The following is a 19,868-nucleotide window of genomic DNA, read 5'->3' as shown; positions in this document are numbered from 1 at the left end:
GGCTTTTTTTATTAGGTCATTTTTATCGGCTCACAAAATTTGAGGAGATTCGGAGTCGGCCGCCCGAATTCATGTAGATGGTGTGGACAATAACACACGAAAATCTATAAATCATCTTGAATTCTTGTTTTATGGCCCTAAAACGCCAAAAACAAGGAACGATCATGGTGAAGTGATGACTATTGTTCATTAAGTCATTTTTTATGGGCTCGCAAAATATTAGAAGATTCGAGGCCGGTCGCCCGAATTCATACAGATGGCGTGGACTATAACACAAGAAATTTGAAAATCATCCTGAATTTTTATTTTATGGCCCTAAAATACCAAAAACGAGGAATGGTCATGTCGAAGTGATTACTATTGTTCATTAGATCTTTTTTGGGCCCGCAAAAGTTTTGGAGATTCGGGGTTGGCTTCCTAAATTCATGCAAATGGCAAGGACTATAGCAAACGAACATGTGGAAATCGTCCTGGATTCCTTTTTTATGGCATTAAAACGCCATAAAAATAAGGAACGATCAGGACGTAGTGACTACTATTGTTCATTAGCTCGTTTTTATAGGCGCACAAAATTTTAGAAGATTCTAGACGGGTCGCTTATATTCATGCAGATGGCATGGACTATAGCATACGAAATTCTCAGAATCGTCTTGAATTCTTATTTTATGGTACTAAAATGTTAAAAAAATGAGGAGTGGTCATTGAGAAGCGATTATTATTGTTCATTAGGTCGTTTTGTATGCGCCCACAAAATTTTAGGAGAATCGGGGTTGGTCGCCCAAATTCATGCAGATATGTGGACTATAGTACACAAAAATCTTGAAATCGTCCTCAATTCTTGTTTTATAGCCCTAAAATGCCAAAAAACGAGGAACAGTCATGGCAAGTGATGGTTATTTCCTATTAGATCATTTTTTATGGCAACACAATTTTAGGAGATTCGGAGTCGGTCGCCCTAATTCATGCAGATAGCGTAGATTATAGCACACAAAAATCAAGGAATCGTCCTGTATTTGTGTTTTATGGCCCTAAAATGCCAAAAATCGAAACAAAGTTATGGCAAACCAACGTCTATTGTTCATTATGTCTTTTTGATAGGCCCGCAAAATTTTATGAGAATCGGGGCCGGTCGTTCAAGTTCATGTAGAAGGCATGGATTATAGCATACAAATATTTGGGAATCGTCCTGGATTCCTGTTTTATGGTCTTAAAAGGTCAAAAAACAAGGAACAGACATGGAGAAGCGATAACTAATGTTCATTAGGTAATTTTTTATGGGCCCAGAAACTTTTAGAAGATTCGGGGCCGGTCGCCCGAATGCATGCAGATGGCATTGGCTATAGCACATGAAAATCTAGGAATCGACCTGAATTCCGATTTTATGGCCCTAAAATGCCAAAAAATAAGGAACGGTCATGACGAAGCGTTGACTTCTTTTCATTAGGTAGTTTTATAAGGGCATAGATTCGGGGTCGGTCGCCCGAATTCATGCAGATGGTGTAGACTATAGTACACGAAAATCCGGATATCGTCCTGAATTATTATTTTATGGCCCTAAAAGCCTAAAACGCCAAAAAATAAGGAACGGTCATGTCAAAGTGATGACTAATGTTCACCGTGTCATTTTAGATGAGCCCGCAAAATTTTAGGAGATTTGGGACAGGTCGCCCGAAAATTTAATAATAAACCTGAATTCCGGTTTTATAGCCCTAAAATGACAAAATATGAGAAACGGTCATGGAAAAACAATATTGTTCATTAGTTCGTTTGATGGGCCCGAAAAGCTTTAGGAGATTCGGAGTCGGTCACCCAAATTTATGCAGATGGCGTGGACTATAGCACACGAAAATCTGAGAATCGTCTTGAATTCCTGCTTTATGGCCCTAAAACGCCAAAAACGAGGAACAGTCATGGTGAAACGATGAAAATTATTCATTATGTCGTTTGATGGGCCCGCACAATTTTAGGAGATTCGGGGTCGATCGCCCGAATTCATCCAGATTGTGTGGATTATAGTACACGAAAATCTGGTAATTGTCATGAATTCCTATTTTATGGCTCTAAAATGCCAAAACAATGAGGAACATTCATGGTGAAGCAATGACTTGTTTATTAAGTTATTTTTTATGGGCCCACAATATTTTAGAAAATTCGAAGCTTTTCGCTGGAATTCATGCAGATGGTCTAGACTATAGCATACAAAAATCTAGGAATCGTCTTGAATTCCTGTTTTATGGCCCTAAAACGCTAAATAACGAGGAATGGTCATGGAGAAGCGATGACTATTGTTCATTAGGTCATTTTTTAACATGGCGAAGCGATGACTACTATTCATTAGATTTTTTTATGGGACCATATAATTTTAGGAGATTTATTGTTGATCGCCGGAATTCATGCAGATGGCATAGACTATAGCACACGAAAATCTAGGAATCGTCTTGAATTCCTGTTGTATGGCCCTAAAAGGCCAAAAAACGAGGAACATTCATGGTGAAGTGATGACTATTGTTCATTAGGTCGTTTTTATGGGCCTGCAAAATTTTAAGACATTCAGGGACGGTCGCCTGAATTCATGCAGACGGCATGGACTATAGCACATGAAATTCTGAGAATCGTCTTGGATTCCTGTTTTATGGCCTTAAAACGCCAAAAAATGTGGAACGATCATCGTGAAGAGAAGACTATTGTTCATTAAGTCGTTTTATGGGCCCGCAAAATTTTAGGTGATTCAAGGTCTATCGCCCGAATTCATGCAGATAGCGTGGACTATATATCACATAAAAATCTGGGAATCGTCCGGAATTCCAGTTTTATAGCGCTAAAATGCTAATAATCGAGGAACGGTTATAGCAAAGCAATGACTATTGTTCATTAGGTCATTGTTTATGGGCCCGCATAATTTAGGAGTTTCGGGGTCAGTCACCCGAATTCATACAGATAGCATAAACATAGCACACGAAAATTTGGGAATTATCCTGAATTCTTATTTTATGGCCTTAAAATGCCAAACCAATGAGGAACGGTCATGGCGAAGCGATGACTATTGTTCATTAGGTCATTTTTTATAGTCCTGCCAAGCTTTAAGGAGATTCAGGGCCGGTCGCCCGAATTTATGTAGATAACGTGGACTATAGCACACAAACATTTGAGAATCATCTTGAATTTCTATTTTATGGCCCCAAAAAATGAGGAGCAGTCATGGCAAAGCAATGACTATTATTCATTAGGTCGTCCTGAATTCCTGTTTTATCCGCAAAACTTTAGTAGATTCGAGGTCGGTCTCTCGAATTTATGTAGATGGCGTGGACTATACCACAAGAAAATTCGGGTATCGTCATGAATTTCTGTTTTATTGCCCTAAAACGCCAAAAACAAAAAAGGAACAGTCAAGGCGAAGATATGACTATTGTTCATCATGTAATTTTTTATGGGCTCACAAAATTTTAGGAGATTCGGGGGCGATCTCCCGAATTCATGCATATGTCGTGGACTATACCACACAAAAATCAGAGAATCGTCCCGAATTCCTATTTTATGGCTCTAAAACGCCTAAAATCGAAGTGTGGTCATGGAAAAGGAATGGCTATTGTTCATTAGGTCATTTTTTATGGGCTCGTAAAATTTTAGGACATTCGGGGCCGGTCGCTCGAATTCATGCAAATTGTGTGTACTATTGCACACGAAAATCTTATAATCGTACTGAATTCCTATTTTGTGGCCCTGAAATACCAAAAAATGAGGAACGAACACACCTAAGCGATTACTGTTGTTCATTAGGTCTCTAGGGGCCCGCAAAATTTGGGACATTCGGGGTCTGCACTATAGCACACGAAAATCTAGGAATCGTTCTCAATTCCTGTTTTATGGCCCTAAAATATCAAAAAATGATTAACCCTCACAACGAAGCAATGACTATTGTTCATTAGGTCATTTTTTTATTGGCCCACAAAATTTTAGGAGATTCGGGGTTGATCGCCCGAATTCATGCAGATGACGTAGACTATACCACACGAACATCTGGGTATCGTCCTTAATTCCTGTTTTATGGCCCTAAAATGCCAAAAACGAGGAACGATCATGGAAAAGCGATAACTATTATTCATTAGTTCGATTTTTATGGGGCATCAAAATTGTAGGAGATTCGGGGTCGGTCGCCTGAATTCATGCAAGTGGCGTGGACTATAGCACACAAAAATCTGGGAATCGTCCTGAATTCCTATTTTATGGTCCTAAAATGCTAAATCCGAGGAACAATCATGGAGAAACGATGATTATTATTCATTAGGTCATTTTTTATAGGCCCGCAAAATTTTAGGAGATTCGGGACAGTCGTCTGAATTCATGTAGATGGGTGGACAACAACAAATGAATATCTGGAATAGTCTTGAATTCATGTTTTATGGCCCTAAAACGCAAAAACATAAGGCACGATCATGGCGAAGCGATGACTATTGTTCATTAAGTCATTTTTTATGGGCCCGCAAAAATTTAGCAGATTCGGGGTCAGTTGTCCGAATTTATCCAGAAGGCGTGGACTATATAGCACACCAAAATTTGGGAATTATCTTGAATTCCTATTTTACGGCCCTAAAATGCCAAAAAAAAAAAAAAAGAGGAACGGTCATGGCGAACCGATGACTATTGTTCATTAGGTCATTTTTTATAGGCCAGAAAATTTTTAGAAGATTCAGGGTCGGTCGCCTGAATTCATATACATTACGTGGACTATAGAACATGAAAATCTGAGGATCGTCCTAAATTCCTGTTTTATGGCCCTAAAACACCAAAATATGAGGAACATTTTTGGCGAAACGATGACTATTCTTCATTAGATCATTTTTTACGGGCCCGTAAAATTTAAGGAGAAATGGATCGGTCGCCCGAACTCATGCGGATGGCGTTGACTATAGCACACGAAAATATGGGCATCGTCCTGAATTCCTATTTTATGGCCCAAAAATACCAAAAAACGAGGAACGGCCATGGTGAAGCGATCACTATTGTTCATTAGGTCATTATTTATGGACCGTAAATTTTTAGGAGATTCGGGGTCGGTAGCCCGAATTTTTAGCATATGGTGTGGATTATAGCATACGAAAATTTGGGAATCGTCTTGAATTCTTATTTTACGTCCCTAAAAACGCCAAAAAATGAGGAATGGTAATAGTGAACCGATGATTATTGTTCATTAGGTCGTTTATGATAGGCCCGTAAAATTTCAAGAGATTCGGGGTCGATCGCCTGAATTCATACAGATGGCGTGGCTATAGCACAAGAAAATCTAGGAATAATCCTGAATTCCTATTTTATAGCCCTAAAACACCAGAAAATGAGAAACAGTCTTGGCGAAACGATAACTATTGTCATTAGGTTATTTTTTATGGGCCCGTAATATTTTAAAAGATTTTGGGTTGGTCGCCCGAATCATGCAGATGGAATGGACTATAGCACACAAAAATCTATGAATCATCATGAATTCCTGTTTTATGAATAATCTAGGAATCGTCATGAATAATAGTCATCGCTTTGTCATGACCTAAAACGCCAAAAAGCAAGGAACGGTCATGGTGAAGCAATGCCTATTGTTCATCAGGTTGTTTTTTATGGGAACGCAAAATTTTCGGATATTCGGGGTCGGTCGCCCGAATTCATACAGATGGCGTGGACTATAACACACGAAATTTATGATTCATCCTGAATTCCCATTTTATCGCCTAAAATGCTAAAAATGGGGAACTGTCATGGTGAAGCGATGACTATTATAAATTAGGTCATTGTTAATGGGCCCGTAAAATTTTAGAAGATTCGGGGCTAGTCGCTCGAATTGATGTAGATGGTGTGGACTATAGCACACAAAAATTTGGGAATCGTCATGAATTCTTGTTTTATGGTCCTAAAATACCAAAAAACGAGAAACGATCATGGCCAAGTGATGACTATTATTCGTTAGGTCATTTTTTTATGGGCCCATAAAATTTTAGGAGATTCAGGGTTGGTCACCCGAATTCATGTAGAAGGCGTGGAATAGTACATCAAAATCTGGGAATCGTCCTGAATTACGGATTTATGGCCATAAAATGCCAAAAAACGAGGAACGATTATGGCAAAACGATGACTATTGTTCATCAGGTTATCTTTGATGGGCCTGCAAAATTTTAAGAGATTCGGGACCGATCCCCTGAATTCATGCAGATGGCGTAGAGTACACAAAAATCTGAAAATCGTCTGGAATTCCTATTTAATAGCCCTAAAATACAAAAAATAAATGAGGAACAGTCATGGCGAAGCGATGACTATTGTTCATCATGTCACTTTTTATGTGCCCACAAAATTTCAGGAGATTCGGGTCCGGTCACCCAAATTCATGTAGATGGCGTGGACTATAGCATACAAAAATCTGAGAATCGTCTTGAATTCCTGTTTTATAGCCATAAAATGCTAAAAATGAGGAACGGCATGGCGAAGCGATAACTATTGTTCATTAGGTCGATTTTGATGGGCTTGTAAAATTTTAGGAGATTCGGGGATGGTCTCCTTAACTCATGTAGATGGCATGGACTATAGCATAGGCAAATATGAGAATCGTCCTCAATTCCTGTTTTATAGCCCTAAAATGCCAAAAAACGAGGAACGGCCATGGCGAAGCGATTACTATTGTTCATTAGGACGCTTTTTATGAGGTTGGAAAATTTAGGAAATTCGAGGTTGGTCGTCAGAATTCATGCAGATGGCATGGACGATAGCACATAAAAATCTGAAAATCGTCCTGAATCCATATTCTATGGTCCTAAACGCTAAAAACGTGGAACAGTCATCAAAATTCATGCAGATGGCGTGAAATAGCGTACGAAAATATGGGAATCGTCTTAAATTCCTATTTTATGACCCTAAAACGGCCAAAAAATGAGGAACAATCATGACAAAACGATGACTATTGTTCATTATGTCTTTTTTGATGGGTCTACAAAATTTTAGGTTATTCGAAGCCTGTCGCCCTAATTCATTAAGATGGCGTGACTATTAGCTCACAAAAAATTAGAAACCGTCTTAAATTCTTGTATAATGGCCCTAAAACGCCAAAAAAAAACAGTTATGGAGAAGCGATGACTATTTTTCAATAGGTTATTTTTATGGCCCACAAAATTTTAAGTTATTCGGAGCTCGTCGTCCTATTTCATTAAGGTAGCGTGGACATTAGCACATGAAAAAATAAAAATCGTCTTGAATTCCTGTTTAATGGCCCTAAAACGCCAAAAAATGAAGAACGGCCATGGCAAAATAAATGACTATTGTTCATTTAGTTGTTTCTGATAAGCCCACAAAATTTTAGGCGATTCGAAGTCAATCACCTGAATTCATGAAGATGCGTGGACATTAGCACATGAAAAAAACAGAAATCGTCCTTACTTCCTATTTTATGGCCCTAAAATACCAAGAAACAAGGAACAATCATGGTGAAGAATGACTATTATTCATTAAGCCATTTCTGATGGGCCCGCAAAATTTTTAGCAATTCAAAGCATGTCGCTCGAATTCATGAAGATGGCGTAGCACAAGAAAAAATGAAAATCGTCCTCAATTCATGTTTTATGGCACTAAAACGCCAAAAATGAGGAACCTTCACGGAGAAGCCATGACTATTGTTCACTTGGTCGTTTCTGATGGCCTAAAAAAATTTATGTGATTCGGAGTCCGTCACCCAAATTGATAAAAATGCCATGAACATTAGCACACGAAAAATCAAAAATTGTCACAATATCTGACTAAATCAACTCCTGCAATCACGCAGATTGGTCTGCAACACACTGTGCCGCTTCACATAGAAACAAGTCACCCATTCTCTCTTCGGTCATAAACAAAACAAAAACGAAAAATAATTTAACTTATATACACTAACAATCTAAAGAAATTTTACACAGTTGACATATTTTAATCTGTTCTAGCAAATAACTTTAATTTCCTTATTTTTCAAGTTCTTAATTTCACTTTTTAAAAATTTATTATAGCTATCTTTAGAATGATATGATAATGAAAAAATTCATCTACGTCAAATAAACAAGGTAAAAATAAACACCCTTGACACACATTCAAGGCACACCACCTCAAATGGTGCCCATGCAAGACAATGTCCGGTGCACACCAATTTACCATTCTCTAACACCAACTATGTTAGTACTACTATTATACTACACAATCTCAACATATTTGGGCAGCCCGATGCACAATCTCAACATATTTGGGCTAACAGGACATTTAATGGCATTGAGCTCCAGTTTTCTGCGTGCAGCTTTACCTAAATCAATGCCACATATCTAAAAGCCTGACAAGATAAAGCAATACATCTGAGAGCTCTTCATCTATAAATGTTGCTTCTCTTTCTCTTCCCAATTTGGTAGCCCTTTTGGGACCTCACCTTTCCACTGAAATATTTCAGACAATTCTCCCACTTCACCTACCTACTAGTATTCAAAAACAAATATGCATCAGAATTAACTAAACACCAAAATCTTCATTGTCATCCTCAAACTATCTGTTCAAGATTTAATTTATACAAACTGACACTATAATTAGTATAGCTTAACTTGTACTTTAGTATTTATCCTACTTTTCAAGTTACAAATCCACAGCTACCATTTGATTACTACGATTATTTTTAAGTAATTCAACAGTTTAAAAGTTCTTTACATTATTCATGTATAAAAATTCTATTCCATCAATCAATCCTATGTTATTTTTTTCCAACCTGCGGTGTTTTATGGTAACTGATCAATTTTAGTGCAATTCCTTGTTTGATCAAGCTTCTAAAATCAGTTTATTTTATGAAGTGTTTTTCCTCAAAATTATTTTTTTCAGAAGTACTTTTGGTGAGAAACAGTTTGTATTTGGTCAATTAATTTGAAAAACAATTCTGAGCAGCAATTAGTGTTTGGTCAAGCTTTTAAAAAGTGTGTTTCAAAAAAGTGCTTTTGTAAAGAAGTTATTTTTTCCTGCTTCTTCAAAACTTGCTTCTGCTTCTACTCAAAAGAAATTTTTTTCTACTAAAAGCTTAGACCAAACACTTCAACTTTGAAAAACAAATATCTTTTTAAATATAAAAAGTGCTTTTGGGTTTGGTGAAGCTTGACCAAACTGGCTATAAGTGTTGCACTAGTTTCCATGTTTTGACAGCAATGCTCTATAATTACATTCTGGGGAACATAAAAATACATGAGGATTATTAGTACTGCCTTGTTTGGTTACCAAGAAAACTGAGCTAAAAAGAAAGCTTTTTTCTGGTGTTTTCACAAGATTAGAAATCCTCAACAGTGACATGACCCAAAATCCACATGCATTTCTGGGAAATAAAAAAGAACACTTTTTTTCATGCTTTTTGTCAAAAGAAGTTACAGTAAAACTGGTTTGAGCTTTTTAAAGACTCCAACTTTCCTACCTATCCATTACTAATTCCACTGAAAAACACAAATTTTCTTTGAATCAACTAAGTTATATGCAAAAGTAATCACCTAATCAAAAGGAAGAAAATCATAAAACTTGCGCAAAGACCAAGTCCCTGAGCAAGAAAAAATACTAGTTTTTCCTCAAAGTTCATCCAAAAAACACAGAAAAATTTGCCTAATAACTTAATGTAACATAAAAGGGTAACCAAGAATACACCATTTTTGTGACTCTGAAGCTTAGAAAACATGATAAAACAAAACCCCTAAATGAGCGCAACAGGAAAAAAACAAACACAAGGACAGAAAAACACACAGAGGACAAAGTTGCACTATGTACCAACCGTACCCCACATAAGTTAAAATGCTTCATAACTTCATTCTACAAAAAGGGTGTCAAAGAAAAGTTTAAAAAGTCTTTGATATGTACAAACCAGTGCTAAAAGGAGAACAAAAAACTTTGGAAACCAAGGAATATTGTCTGTCTATTCGGTTCTAATTCTGAACATAGAGGATGCGAACGAGCCTGAGCAAGTTGATCTGATAATGTTAGCGGAAGTATTATACAGGAACCAAAAGAGGCACATAGCCAGCCAAAAAAATCCTACTGGTTTACCTCCCAGCATACATAGAAATTACAACAAAAAAAATTATCTTTTGTAAATCTGCATCTTCTTGATGCCTTATCAATGTTACTTACTTCATTAAAACAAAGAAAATTATCTTTTGTTATTAAAGGGATTATAGAAAAATTGCACGCTGCTGCAACATGGAATTCTTAGTAACAAATCTGCCAATACAAATAATGAGACTACAAAACAGAACATCACACCACAACGGCATTAAGGAAAAGCATATGAATAAGGATGATACACATACCTCAGAAAAGGATCTTCCAAGAGAATGCTACATAGATGTGTTTTCGGGTACAATTTAGAGAAAGGTCCAGAACTCAAGCCAGTCATATATAGGGGTGGGCATAAAATCCGAAAAATCGAATTCCGAACCGGACCGAATTAATTCGGTATTTCGGTTTCGGTTTTTTCGGTATAATTCGGTATTATATTTTCGGTATTTCGGTATAACGGTACGGTCCTCGGTATTAGGATCTTGAAATTTCGGTATACCGAAATACCGAATTTTTAAAGAATTTTATGTTGGACCTATACTGCCCAGCCCAACCCAATATGTTGTATCTCTAATTCTCTACACTGCCCTAGTGCCCAGCCCAACCCAATAAAGCCCAACTCTTACCCTCTTTAGTTTTTCCCTAGTTTCACTTCACTATAGGAAATTAGAAAGGGAGAAACAGAAACCTAACCTAAGAGAATAGAGATCGACTGTGACTGTGAGAGAGAACTCGAAGTGAGAACCTCGGCGCGATAGAGACAAGTCAGACGACGTCACGGCGACTTCACGACCTCGACGCCAACGACTCTCAAGTGTGACTGCTGGTTTCCTCATTTTTTACCTTCATTCTTCAATCTTCAACTCTTCAACAAGTTCATAACTTTTCATTCTTCAATCTTCAGTTTTTTTATAATAATAGTTGTACTGTTGGAGAAAGAATGTTATTTTGAATTTTGGGGTATGAATTTTGATGTAGCTGTAGTATTGAGTTTTGGGGTATAATTTAAGACTAAGTTAATACTGTTGCTACTGTTGCACTGTTAGAGTCTCTGTTTTTTGTTTAATTTTGCTGCACTGTGTTAAACTTGAATTGTAGTTATTTGTGAGTTAGGCAGAATTGGCAGATTTGAATTGTGGTTATTTGTGAGCTACGCAGAATTGGCAGCTTTGAATTGTGCAATGTGCACTTTGAATTGACAACTTTGAGCCTTTGTCGTTTGAATTGTGCACTGTGAAGATGTTGCACTCGCTAATCATTGTGCACAGTGCATTGTTGCACAGAATTGTGCACTCATTAATCGTTATTGCATTTGCTTTGAAGTTTGAATTGTGCATTGTTGCACTTGCACACTTTCACTAGTTAGTGTTGCCTTGAATTGTGCATTGTTGCTTACTGCTTAGTGTTGAATTTAGCGATTATTGTCATTCATTAGTGTTGCTTATTTAGCGATTATTAAACCGAAACCGTACCGAACCAAAATAAGAAATACAGAACCGTACCGAAATACTTTGGTACGGTATTTGGTATACACAATTGATAAACCGAATACCGAATGCCCACCCCTAGTCATATACGACTTAATGTTCATAATATTTTCTTTGGATTACTTTGTGGTTTGAAAAGCTTCCACATTCCCACTGGATCGACTTCTCACTTCAGCATTTCTTGCAAATCTTCCATATATTGCTTCACTCTGGATAAGGCTTGCAATATAGATTATAAAATTTCATTCTACTAGGTTTGATTAACTCCCTCAATCCCACCTCATCACCAAGTCCTCCTATTGCTCTTAAATGGTCAATTACCTTGAATCTTGGTAGAATATATTTCTCGAAATTCACCCCCAGGTACTCTGAAACTTCAAAAAGACACTGAATATCAACTTCCATCACGTGCACTAAAAACTGAATCTTCTTCTCAGCATCCTCTACACGATAAAGTATCACTCTCGGCTCTCTCCATAACACAGAATAAGCATCCCTTAAGGTTAACCCATGATTGCGTAAGCAATCAACCCTTAGTTTCACCTCGTACCCAGCCTTAAAAGCCCCCTCATGAAAAATATACTCCTTAATAGATTCCCTGCATTTCAAACTCTTAAGTAGCTCCAAACACCACGATAACTCCCCAACTTTCAATGCAAGAATTCTAGGATCTCTCAGGACATGTTTCTTGACCACGTCCATGTTAAAGCCTTGAACTTTAAATTCATCAAGCAATCGCTTAAACTTATTTTGAATCCCAAAGGCCAAAACACCTGGATAGACGCAGAGAATGCGATCAAATCCAAAATTGTCAATCCTAAAGGAATCAACAACAAATTCAAAACAGTCATGATTCTTGTCTGCGGACATCATAGTAACCTTGGGATGTGTCTCCAAAACCTTATTTGCAGTAATATCACTAACCCCCAAATCTTTGAGGCATTTCAGAGACCCCAAAACACAATCATAATCTAGTTAAAACTTCACCAAGACCTCCAGAATATTCTGCACAGCCAAGGAGGATAAATTGGATCCCCTGTTCTAATCCTCGGATGCCTCCTTCCCATTTCCTTATAGCATCATATTCTAGAACCCTAGGGCAACTATTTATCATGGACACAAGGAATTCTTGAGATGGTTTCAAGGATAATAGAATCTTAAGAGACTTCTCAATTTTGGTGGGATCTAGATTTAGTAAACGGCGATTCTTCTTGAGAAAATTCGGAAGTTCTAGAGCTGGAAAACCATATCTTTTAAGAAGACTTGACGGGGTATATTCTTGGAACTGTGGAGGATATTGAACTTGGATATCCGTTTTGCAACTGTTGGGTTAGTGCTTTAATAGCGGAGACTTGGATTTGGAATTAGAGTAGCGGGATTGGAAAATGACGTGAAAAGGGATCTGATAATCCTAGTGGTCATGGTTTCAGCTGGTTAGTAAGTACTAAAAGGTGTCTGATCAATCATCCGCAATCAAACATTGCATTGCTAGCCTGAAACAATTGACTCAAAACATTATCAAAGTCTGTGTGTGTGTGTGTGTGTGTGTGAAAACATGAACTGAACATTTAGCTACCCTGAAACACGTTTGAATTGGATCTTTCCACCTAGTTCTACAGTTTAGTCACATATTAGCTCAACACCGCACCCCCAAACTAGGAATATCATGACTTCCACATTCATAGTGATTCACATAATAATCCAGAAATTCAGAAACCTATGTTTGATTAGGGTTTAAAGACTGAAAAATTGCTTCGACATTCTGAAAATTCAAAAAAGAAGCATAGAAATTGCAAAACTCTGATTTAATTATTTATACAACAAAATAATTGCAAAAATAATAGATTATAAAATACAATGAATTACCTTGATCCGAACTGCGACCGGGAGAAGAGAAGAAGCAGAAATGCAAGCCTTTGGCAAAAGGAAAATGATAACAGTACCGTACAAAAAATATCCGAGGTGTATTTATACCATTTGTTAAACAATTGCACCTAAACTGTTGGAAATAGAGAAATAGTACCATTTGTTTGGTTTTTGGTACAAAATTGACCCATAGCTGTTATAATAGTGGCTCACTTTTGCCCCTCCAAGTTAACAGTGTCAAACACTCTTAACCCATTTTTCCAACTTATGTTCATGTCCAGCTTTAGGGGGTTTTGAACTGTCTTGTACATTATTATTTTTTCCCTGGTAATGAAATGAAATTATTTGCCAAAAAACATAAATAGCATGTACTAAACACAATACAGGAAAAAGAAATGGAGTGTAAGAGATTTTCAGTGAAATATGAATGTATCAAAGGTATTTCGATACAAGTTTGGAGGCCAAACTATGTATTAAGCTATATTTTTCTATCATTTACGTGTGTAATTTATTTTAATACAATGCAAAAAATGTATTAAAGGTCAAAATTGGAGATAAGTGGCTACATTTGCATGTTTAGTGTAGTTTGCTTGCAGAACTTTTGATTAAAAATTGTAATGTAATACAGGAGTACTATATCTATATTATTTTAGAAAAATGATCTTGTATAGTCGCTCTCAAAATAATAGTCGAAAAATATATACTTTTATATATTGTGTGTATATATATAGATAGATAGATTTTTGTATGTTATATACAAATTTTATACACTTTTGTGGCTACCGAATGTAAATAGTTCATGCAGCGGGCTAAAAGTGATATTTGTCCTATTTTGTGCTCACACCTCGATTAATTTTACAGAATACGTACTATCTCCTCCCAAATTGAGTGCCGATAACTCTAATTTCCCCAATAAAGAAAAAGGATATAAGTTTACTTATTCCTACGCTTTGTTTTTGGCATGGTTTTGGGAATGGGTGCATCTATAGCCCAGAGTATGGGGCATGTGAACTCATTATTTTTCCGTCAAACTAGGCTATTTATGTACTTATTTTTTAGAATTGATCAAATATTACATATTGGCACTCATGCTCCAAAAAGGCTAAATGGTGTATTTGGTTGAATGCTAAGTTATTTACCTAGAGAAATATGGATCAATTCTCACTTAATATATTTTTTTCCTCTTTTTTAGTAGTGCATTCATGTTATAAAAATTCTAGATCCGCCTCTGATTGTGGAGACATAATATGCCAAATTTGGATTTTTCTCACTACTGAACTCTATTGAAACCCTACCACAAAAAAAGAGGCAGCCAAACCTATTAAACTGCACAGTATCTCACCAAATCAACCCATTCAGTCAGGCAGATTTTTTTGCCACACACATTGTCCTTCACACAGAAACAAGTCACCCAATCTCTCTTCAATCATAAACAAAACAAAAATAGAAAGGATTTAACATTGACACAATAAATAAATGTCACTCTATCCCTATATTTTAGTTCGTGTAGCAAATGACGGTAGCGTAACTATAACAACAAATTCAGTAAATTTCAACAAGTAAAATTTAAAAAGAATATTATATAGACAGACCTTACCTCTACTTGAAAGGACAGAAACACTATTTTTTATAAATTGTCGGCTAAAGAAAAATATAATTGTAATTATAAAAAATATAAAAACTATTTTATGTGATAGTTAAACTCAAATGGAAAACTAAAGAAAAAACACCTTCATGCAAGACAACCACCGAGACTCACCAATTTATCATTTTCCAAGACCAACTATCATATTACTACTATTACTCTCTCCGTCTTAAATTATCTGTTGTGATTACTAAAAATAGTTGTCTTAAATTATTTGTTATTTTAAAAATTCAAGACAAAATTAATTAATTTTTTTCGATTTTATCCTTAATAGAGTATATATTCAATAAAAAAAGATTACGTCTTAAGATATAAATAAGGGTAAAATAGCCAAAATTCTAATTAATATTTTCTTAAAAATCATATAAAAGAGAAACACGAAGATAATTTGAAGTTGAGAAAGTACTACTCCCTCCATTTCAATTTCAATTTATGTTAACCCATTTGACTAGGCAGTTTAAGAAAAGAGAGAAGACTTTTAAACTTGTGATGTAAAATGAGACACATATATTTTGTATGACTATAAATAATTGCATAAAGATAAATTATTTCTAAATAGAAAAAAATATCATTCTTTTTTTTACGGACTAAAAAAGCATACACAAATCTCAACACATTTGTCCGAGAAAAGATAGTATTAACCAGGAGTCAAAGGAAACATGCACACAAGGCAAACACCAAAGTTGGTAACTTGTACCTCATATCAACACTTTTATCCCACTTTAGTACCAAAACTAGTAGGTTTCATAGCAAGTCTAAGAAACTAAAAGGACAAAAAGGAAATTAGAGAAGATCATCAGTCACACCATCTTCACTCTCATTGCTGATGTTGATGTTGGTGGAGGTTGTTGTTGTACTTTTGCACAAAAGGGTAGTACTTTTTTTGGATGAACCTTTGGAAAGGCTAACAGGGTATTTAATGGCATTAAGCTCTAGTTTTCTGAGTGCAGCTATACCAAGATCAATGCCACAGATATCTGAAAGCCTGACAAGATAAAGCAATACATGTGAGAGCTCTTCACCTAAATGCTCCTTCTCTTTTTCTTCCCAATTTGGTAGCCCTTTTGGGACCTCACCTTTCCACTGAAATATTTCAGACAATTCTCCCACTTCACCCACCTAGTAGTATTCAAAAACAAACATGCATTAAAATAACCAAATACCAAATTCTTCATCATCATCAACACCAAGCTATTTTAGACCAACATCAAACTCAGCTTAATCTCACAAGTGGATTTCACATACGCATGCCATTGAGGGGTCACCGAACCCCATAAATTTTGCAAAATCCTTATATATTTATGTGTGTATACCTTAAAATATGAAAATATACATAATTTGGCACTCTAAACACTAAAACAAATTGAAGTATGGTGCCCCCATTTCATAAAAAACCCTAGGTCTGTCTCTAGTCTGGGGAGATTAGTGTGTATGCAGACTTTACCCCTGTCCTCGACAGGTAGAGAGACTGTTTCTCATAAACTCTCGGCTCAAAGAAAATGAAAAAAGACACACCTCCGTACCGGAGCATCTAGGCTTCTCCTCTGAATATGTCCGAACCATCTAAGCCTCGCTTCCCGCATTAGTTTATATTATTAGTATAGTTTAACGTGTGCCTAATTATTTATCCTATTTTCCAAGTTGCTTACTACAATCATTGTTTAATAAAAGACAGCAATAAAAGACACCGTAGCAACAGACAGTAATAAAAGACACCAAGCTATTTATACAACAAACCTAGTGAAATCCTACAAGTGGAGTCGAAAAAGTTAATGTGTACGCAAATTGTACCCCTCTATCCAGAGCAGATAGAGAGACTGTTTCCAAAAGACCCTCAACTCAAGTAAAGACGAAAAAAGAAACCGTAGCAACAGACAGTAATAAAAGACACCAAGCTATTTATCAAAGGATTTAATTTATACAAACTGATACTAAATTAGTTTATATTATTAGTTTAGTTTAAGGTGTGCCTAATTATTTATCTATTTTTCAAGTTGCTTGCTTACTTACTACATTCATTGTTTAATTAATGATAGTTTAAAAATTCTTTACACGGTCCATGTATAAAAGTTAAGACTCATTTTATTCAATCAATCAATGTTATGCTTGTTTTCCCTTGCTGCAGTATTTTATGGTAACTGATCAGTTTTAGTGCAAGTGTTGTACTAGTTTCCATATTTTGACTGCAATGCTATAATTACATTCTAGGGAACATAATTAGTACTGTCTTGTTTGGTTACCAAGAAAACTGAGGGAAAAAGGAAAGCTTTTTCTGGGGTTTTCACAAAATTGGAAATCCTCAACAATGACATGATCCAAAACCCACATATATTTCTAAGAAAAAGAAAGATCACTTTTGTTTCAACTAAGCTATATGCAAAAGTAATCTTGAAAAGAAAAAAAAACTAAAACAAAAGCAAAAAGAATCAAAACTGGCTTACAGACTGAGCCATTGAGCAAGAAAAAAAACTAGTTTTTCCTCAAAGTTACTCCAAAAAACACAGAAAAATTGCCTAATAACTCGATATACCGTCAAATTTCAACGGAGGCTAAAAACACTCGGTCATTTTTTTTCTATATTTCAAGTTTTGGTGACCATAGTTATTAAACTTCGGGATTCAAAGTACCTATAAAATTAGTCAATCCCGGGAAGGTAGAACGGTTATTTACCATAGACCATTAAAGCAGTAGCAACAAACAATAACAATAGCAAGATATCGAGAAAACCGAAACGAACGATAGCGAGAGAACATCAGATGGTAAACAATAAAAGCAACAAATCATAAAATAAAAAGAAGAACACACCATTTTTGTGAGACTAAAAGCTAAATAAACATGATATAACAAAACCACAGAAATGAGCACAACAGAAAAAAACAAACACACGGACAAAAAAACACAGAGGACAAAGTTGCACTATGTACCAACCTTACCCTACATAACCAAAAATGCTTCATTCTACAAAAATAAATAAATAAATAAATAAAAGGGTGTCAAATAATAAAAGTTAAAGAAAAGTGTTAGATATGTACAAACCAGTGCTAAAAGGAGATTTCTTGGAGTATGGAATTGATCCCACTCTCTTTCTTTTGCAAAATCAGCCATTTTTTCCTTCAGTAGTTCAAGACTAACCACCCCTTTTAATTCTTCTCCTTCATTTTCTACTGCTCCCTTCATGTTTTTCTTATTCTTTTGGACTGATAAAAATGGGATTTTGTGATTAAATATATAGATGCTGAAACTGCGCCGACTAATTTTTTTGTTTGTGTGAGGTTTTTTTAATGGTGGTTTTGAGGTTGAAAAGGAATTGGTGACTGGGAAATTGGTCAGCCGGCTTGCTGAAACATATTTTAAGTGTTGCTGAAAGCCTGAAACTGACATCTAGCATTATATGCCAGTCGATATATACCACTTGCTTATATATTTTAATATTTTTTAAGCATATCAATTTATATAATTTGATGTAAGAGAGTCAAAGTTCTAATTTTGACTATAAAATTATATATTTTTCAAGTTTTTTAAAACAAAATTTTCATATTTGAAAATTACATACAAAGATGAAACATTTAAGACATTTATAAAACATTTAAGAAACTCGTGGTCTAGGGCTGTGCATAATTTGGTAAATACCGAATTTCTGTACCGAAATTGAATTTCCATTTACAAGTTAGAATCTCTATAGCCTGTAATAATCCACAGGGTTTCTGATGCTCAATCTTAACCTGCTGATAATTTGGGCACTGAACAACAAACTCTGCTATATCCTTCTTCATTTCGTCTCACTCATATATTTCCCTGATATCATGATACATCTTCGTCGCTCCTCGATAAATAGAATAACGAGAATAGTGAGCTTCTCCCATAACCTGTTGGCGCAACCCTGCCACATTAGAACACATAATCGACCTCGATATTTAAGGACTCCATCTCCTGTAATCTCAAATGGTATATTCTCCTTTTGAGGGGATGTATCTCTGTAATGAGCTAGCACATGATCCTCATACTGGTGTTCCTTCACTTTAGTTACTAAAGAGGATGTTGTCGTGTCCTGAATAGTAACTCTGATATCACCTAAGTCCAGTAATCGAACTCCAAGACTAGCTAGCTAGTGAATTTCATGGGCTATCCCACGCTTCTCTAGCTGTAAATATGACATGCTACCCATAGATCTACGACTGAGGGCGTCGACTACCCATAGATCTACGACTGAGGGCGTCGACTACTACATTCGCCTTCCCCGGATGGTATAAAATATCATCGTCGTAGTCTTTCAGTAGCTACAACCATCTCCTTTGGCGTAAATTCAATTCCTTTTGATTGAAGATATATTGAAGGCTCTTATGATCCGTATAGATATCAACATGAATGCCATATAAATAGTAACTCCACATCTTTAGTGCATGAATCACCACGGCTAACTCTAAATCACGGATCAGATAATTCTTCCTATGCTTTCTTAGTTGTCTTTAAACATAAGCATTTACTTTTCATGGTCGTTCTGCCACTTGTTGCATGAATACATGGCTTATCTTATTGCCCACAAATACTGGAATTTCCTCTAACTCATATGATCTCAAATATCATCTTTTGATTTTTTTTTTGTTCCCGTTCATTAGTCACGATAGGTGCCACTTTCTTATGGTATGTATACAATGTTATTGTGAGACTGTTGTTACAAGACCATTTCTTCCTTATGTCACTATGCTTAAGTTGAAGCCTTCTTCCTTATTCCCTCAGCTAGTCTTTCTTTGTAGTACTTAAGAGAAACTATTTAACTTATGTAAAGCTGTGAGCTTATTACACCGTAT

General features: G+C 35.9%; 1 protein-coding gene and 1 pseudogene across 1 annotated transcript; both read right to left on the bottom strand.

The window, feature by feature from the left end:
• Positions 1-11,367: 11,367 nt before the first annotated feature.
• Positions 11,368-13,540, bottom strand: LOC142168661 (transcription termination factor MTERF15, mitochondrial-like; annotated as a pseudogene).
• A 2,141-nt stretch (positions 13,541-15,681) lies between these two features.
• On the bottom strand, positions 15,682-18,437 carry LOC142168660 (uncharacterized). The gene is made up of 2 exons (XM_075229214.1): positions 18,097-18,437; positions 15,682-16,179 (listed from the first exon to the last, which is right to left on the bottom strand). The coding sequence occupies exons 1-2, from the start codon at positions 18,235-18,237 to the stop codon at positions 15,844-15,846; spliced, it is 477 nt and encodes a 158-aa protein (XP_075085315.1). The 5' UTR covers positions 18,238-18,437; the 3' UTR covers positions 15,682-15,843.
• Positions 18,438-19,868: the final 1,431 nt, after the last annotated feature.

The sequence above is a fragment of the Nicotiana tabacum genome, chromosome 14, assembly GCF_000715075.1.
Source record: "Nicotiana tabacum cultivar K326 chromosome 14, ASM71507v2, whole genome shotgun sequence".
NCBI lineage: Eukaryota > Viridiplantae > Streptophyta > Magnoliopsida > Solanales > Solanaceae > Nicotiana > Nicotiana tabacum.
Note: the sequence above shows the minus strand (reverse complement) of the source record. Positions and strands in the feature narration are given on the sequence as shown.

Bases quoted from the DNA above. Each gene is read 5' to 3' on its own strand.
- LOC142168660 (XM_075229214.1), bottom strand. From the start codon at position 18,237: ATGAAGGGAGCAGTAGAAAATGAAGGAGAAGAATTAAAAGGGGTGGTT. The intron at 16,180-18,096 runs GTTTGTACATAT...GAATACTACTAG, and splicing joins GAAATCTCCTTTTAGCACTG to GTGGGTGAAGTGGGAGAATT.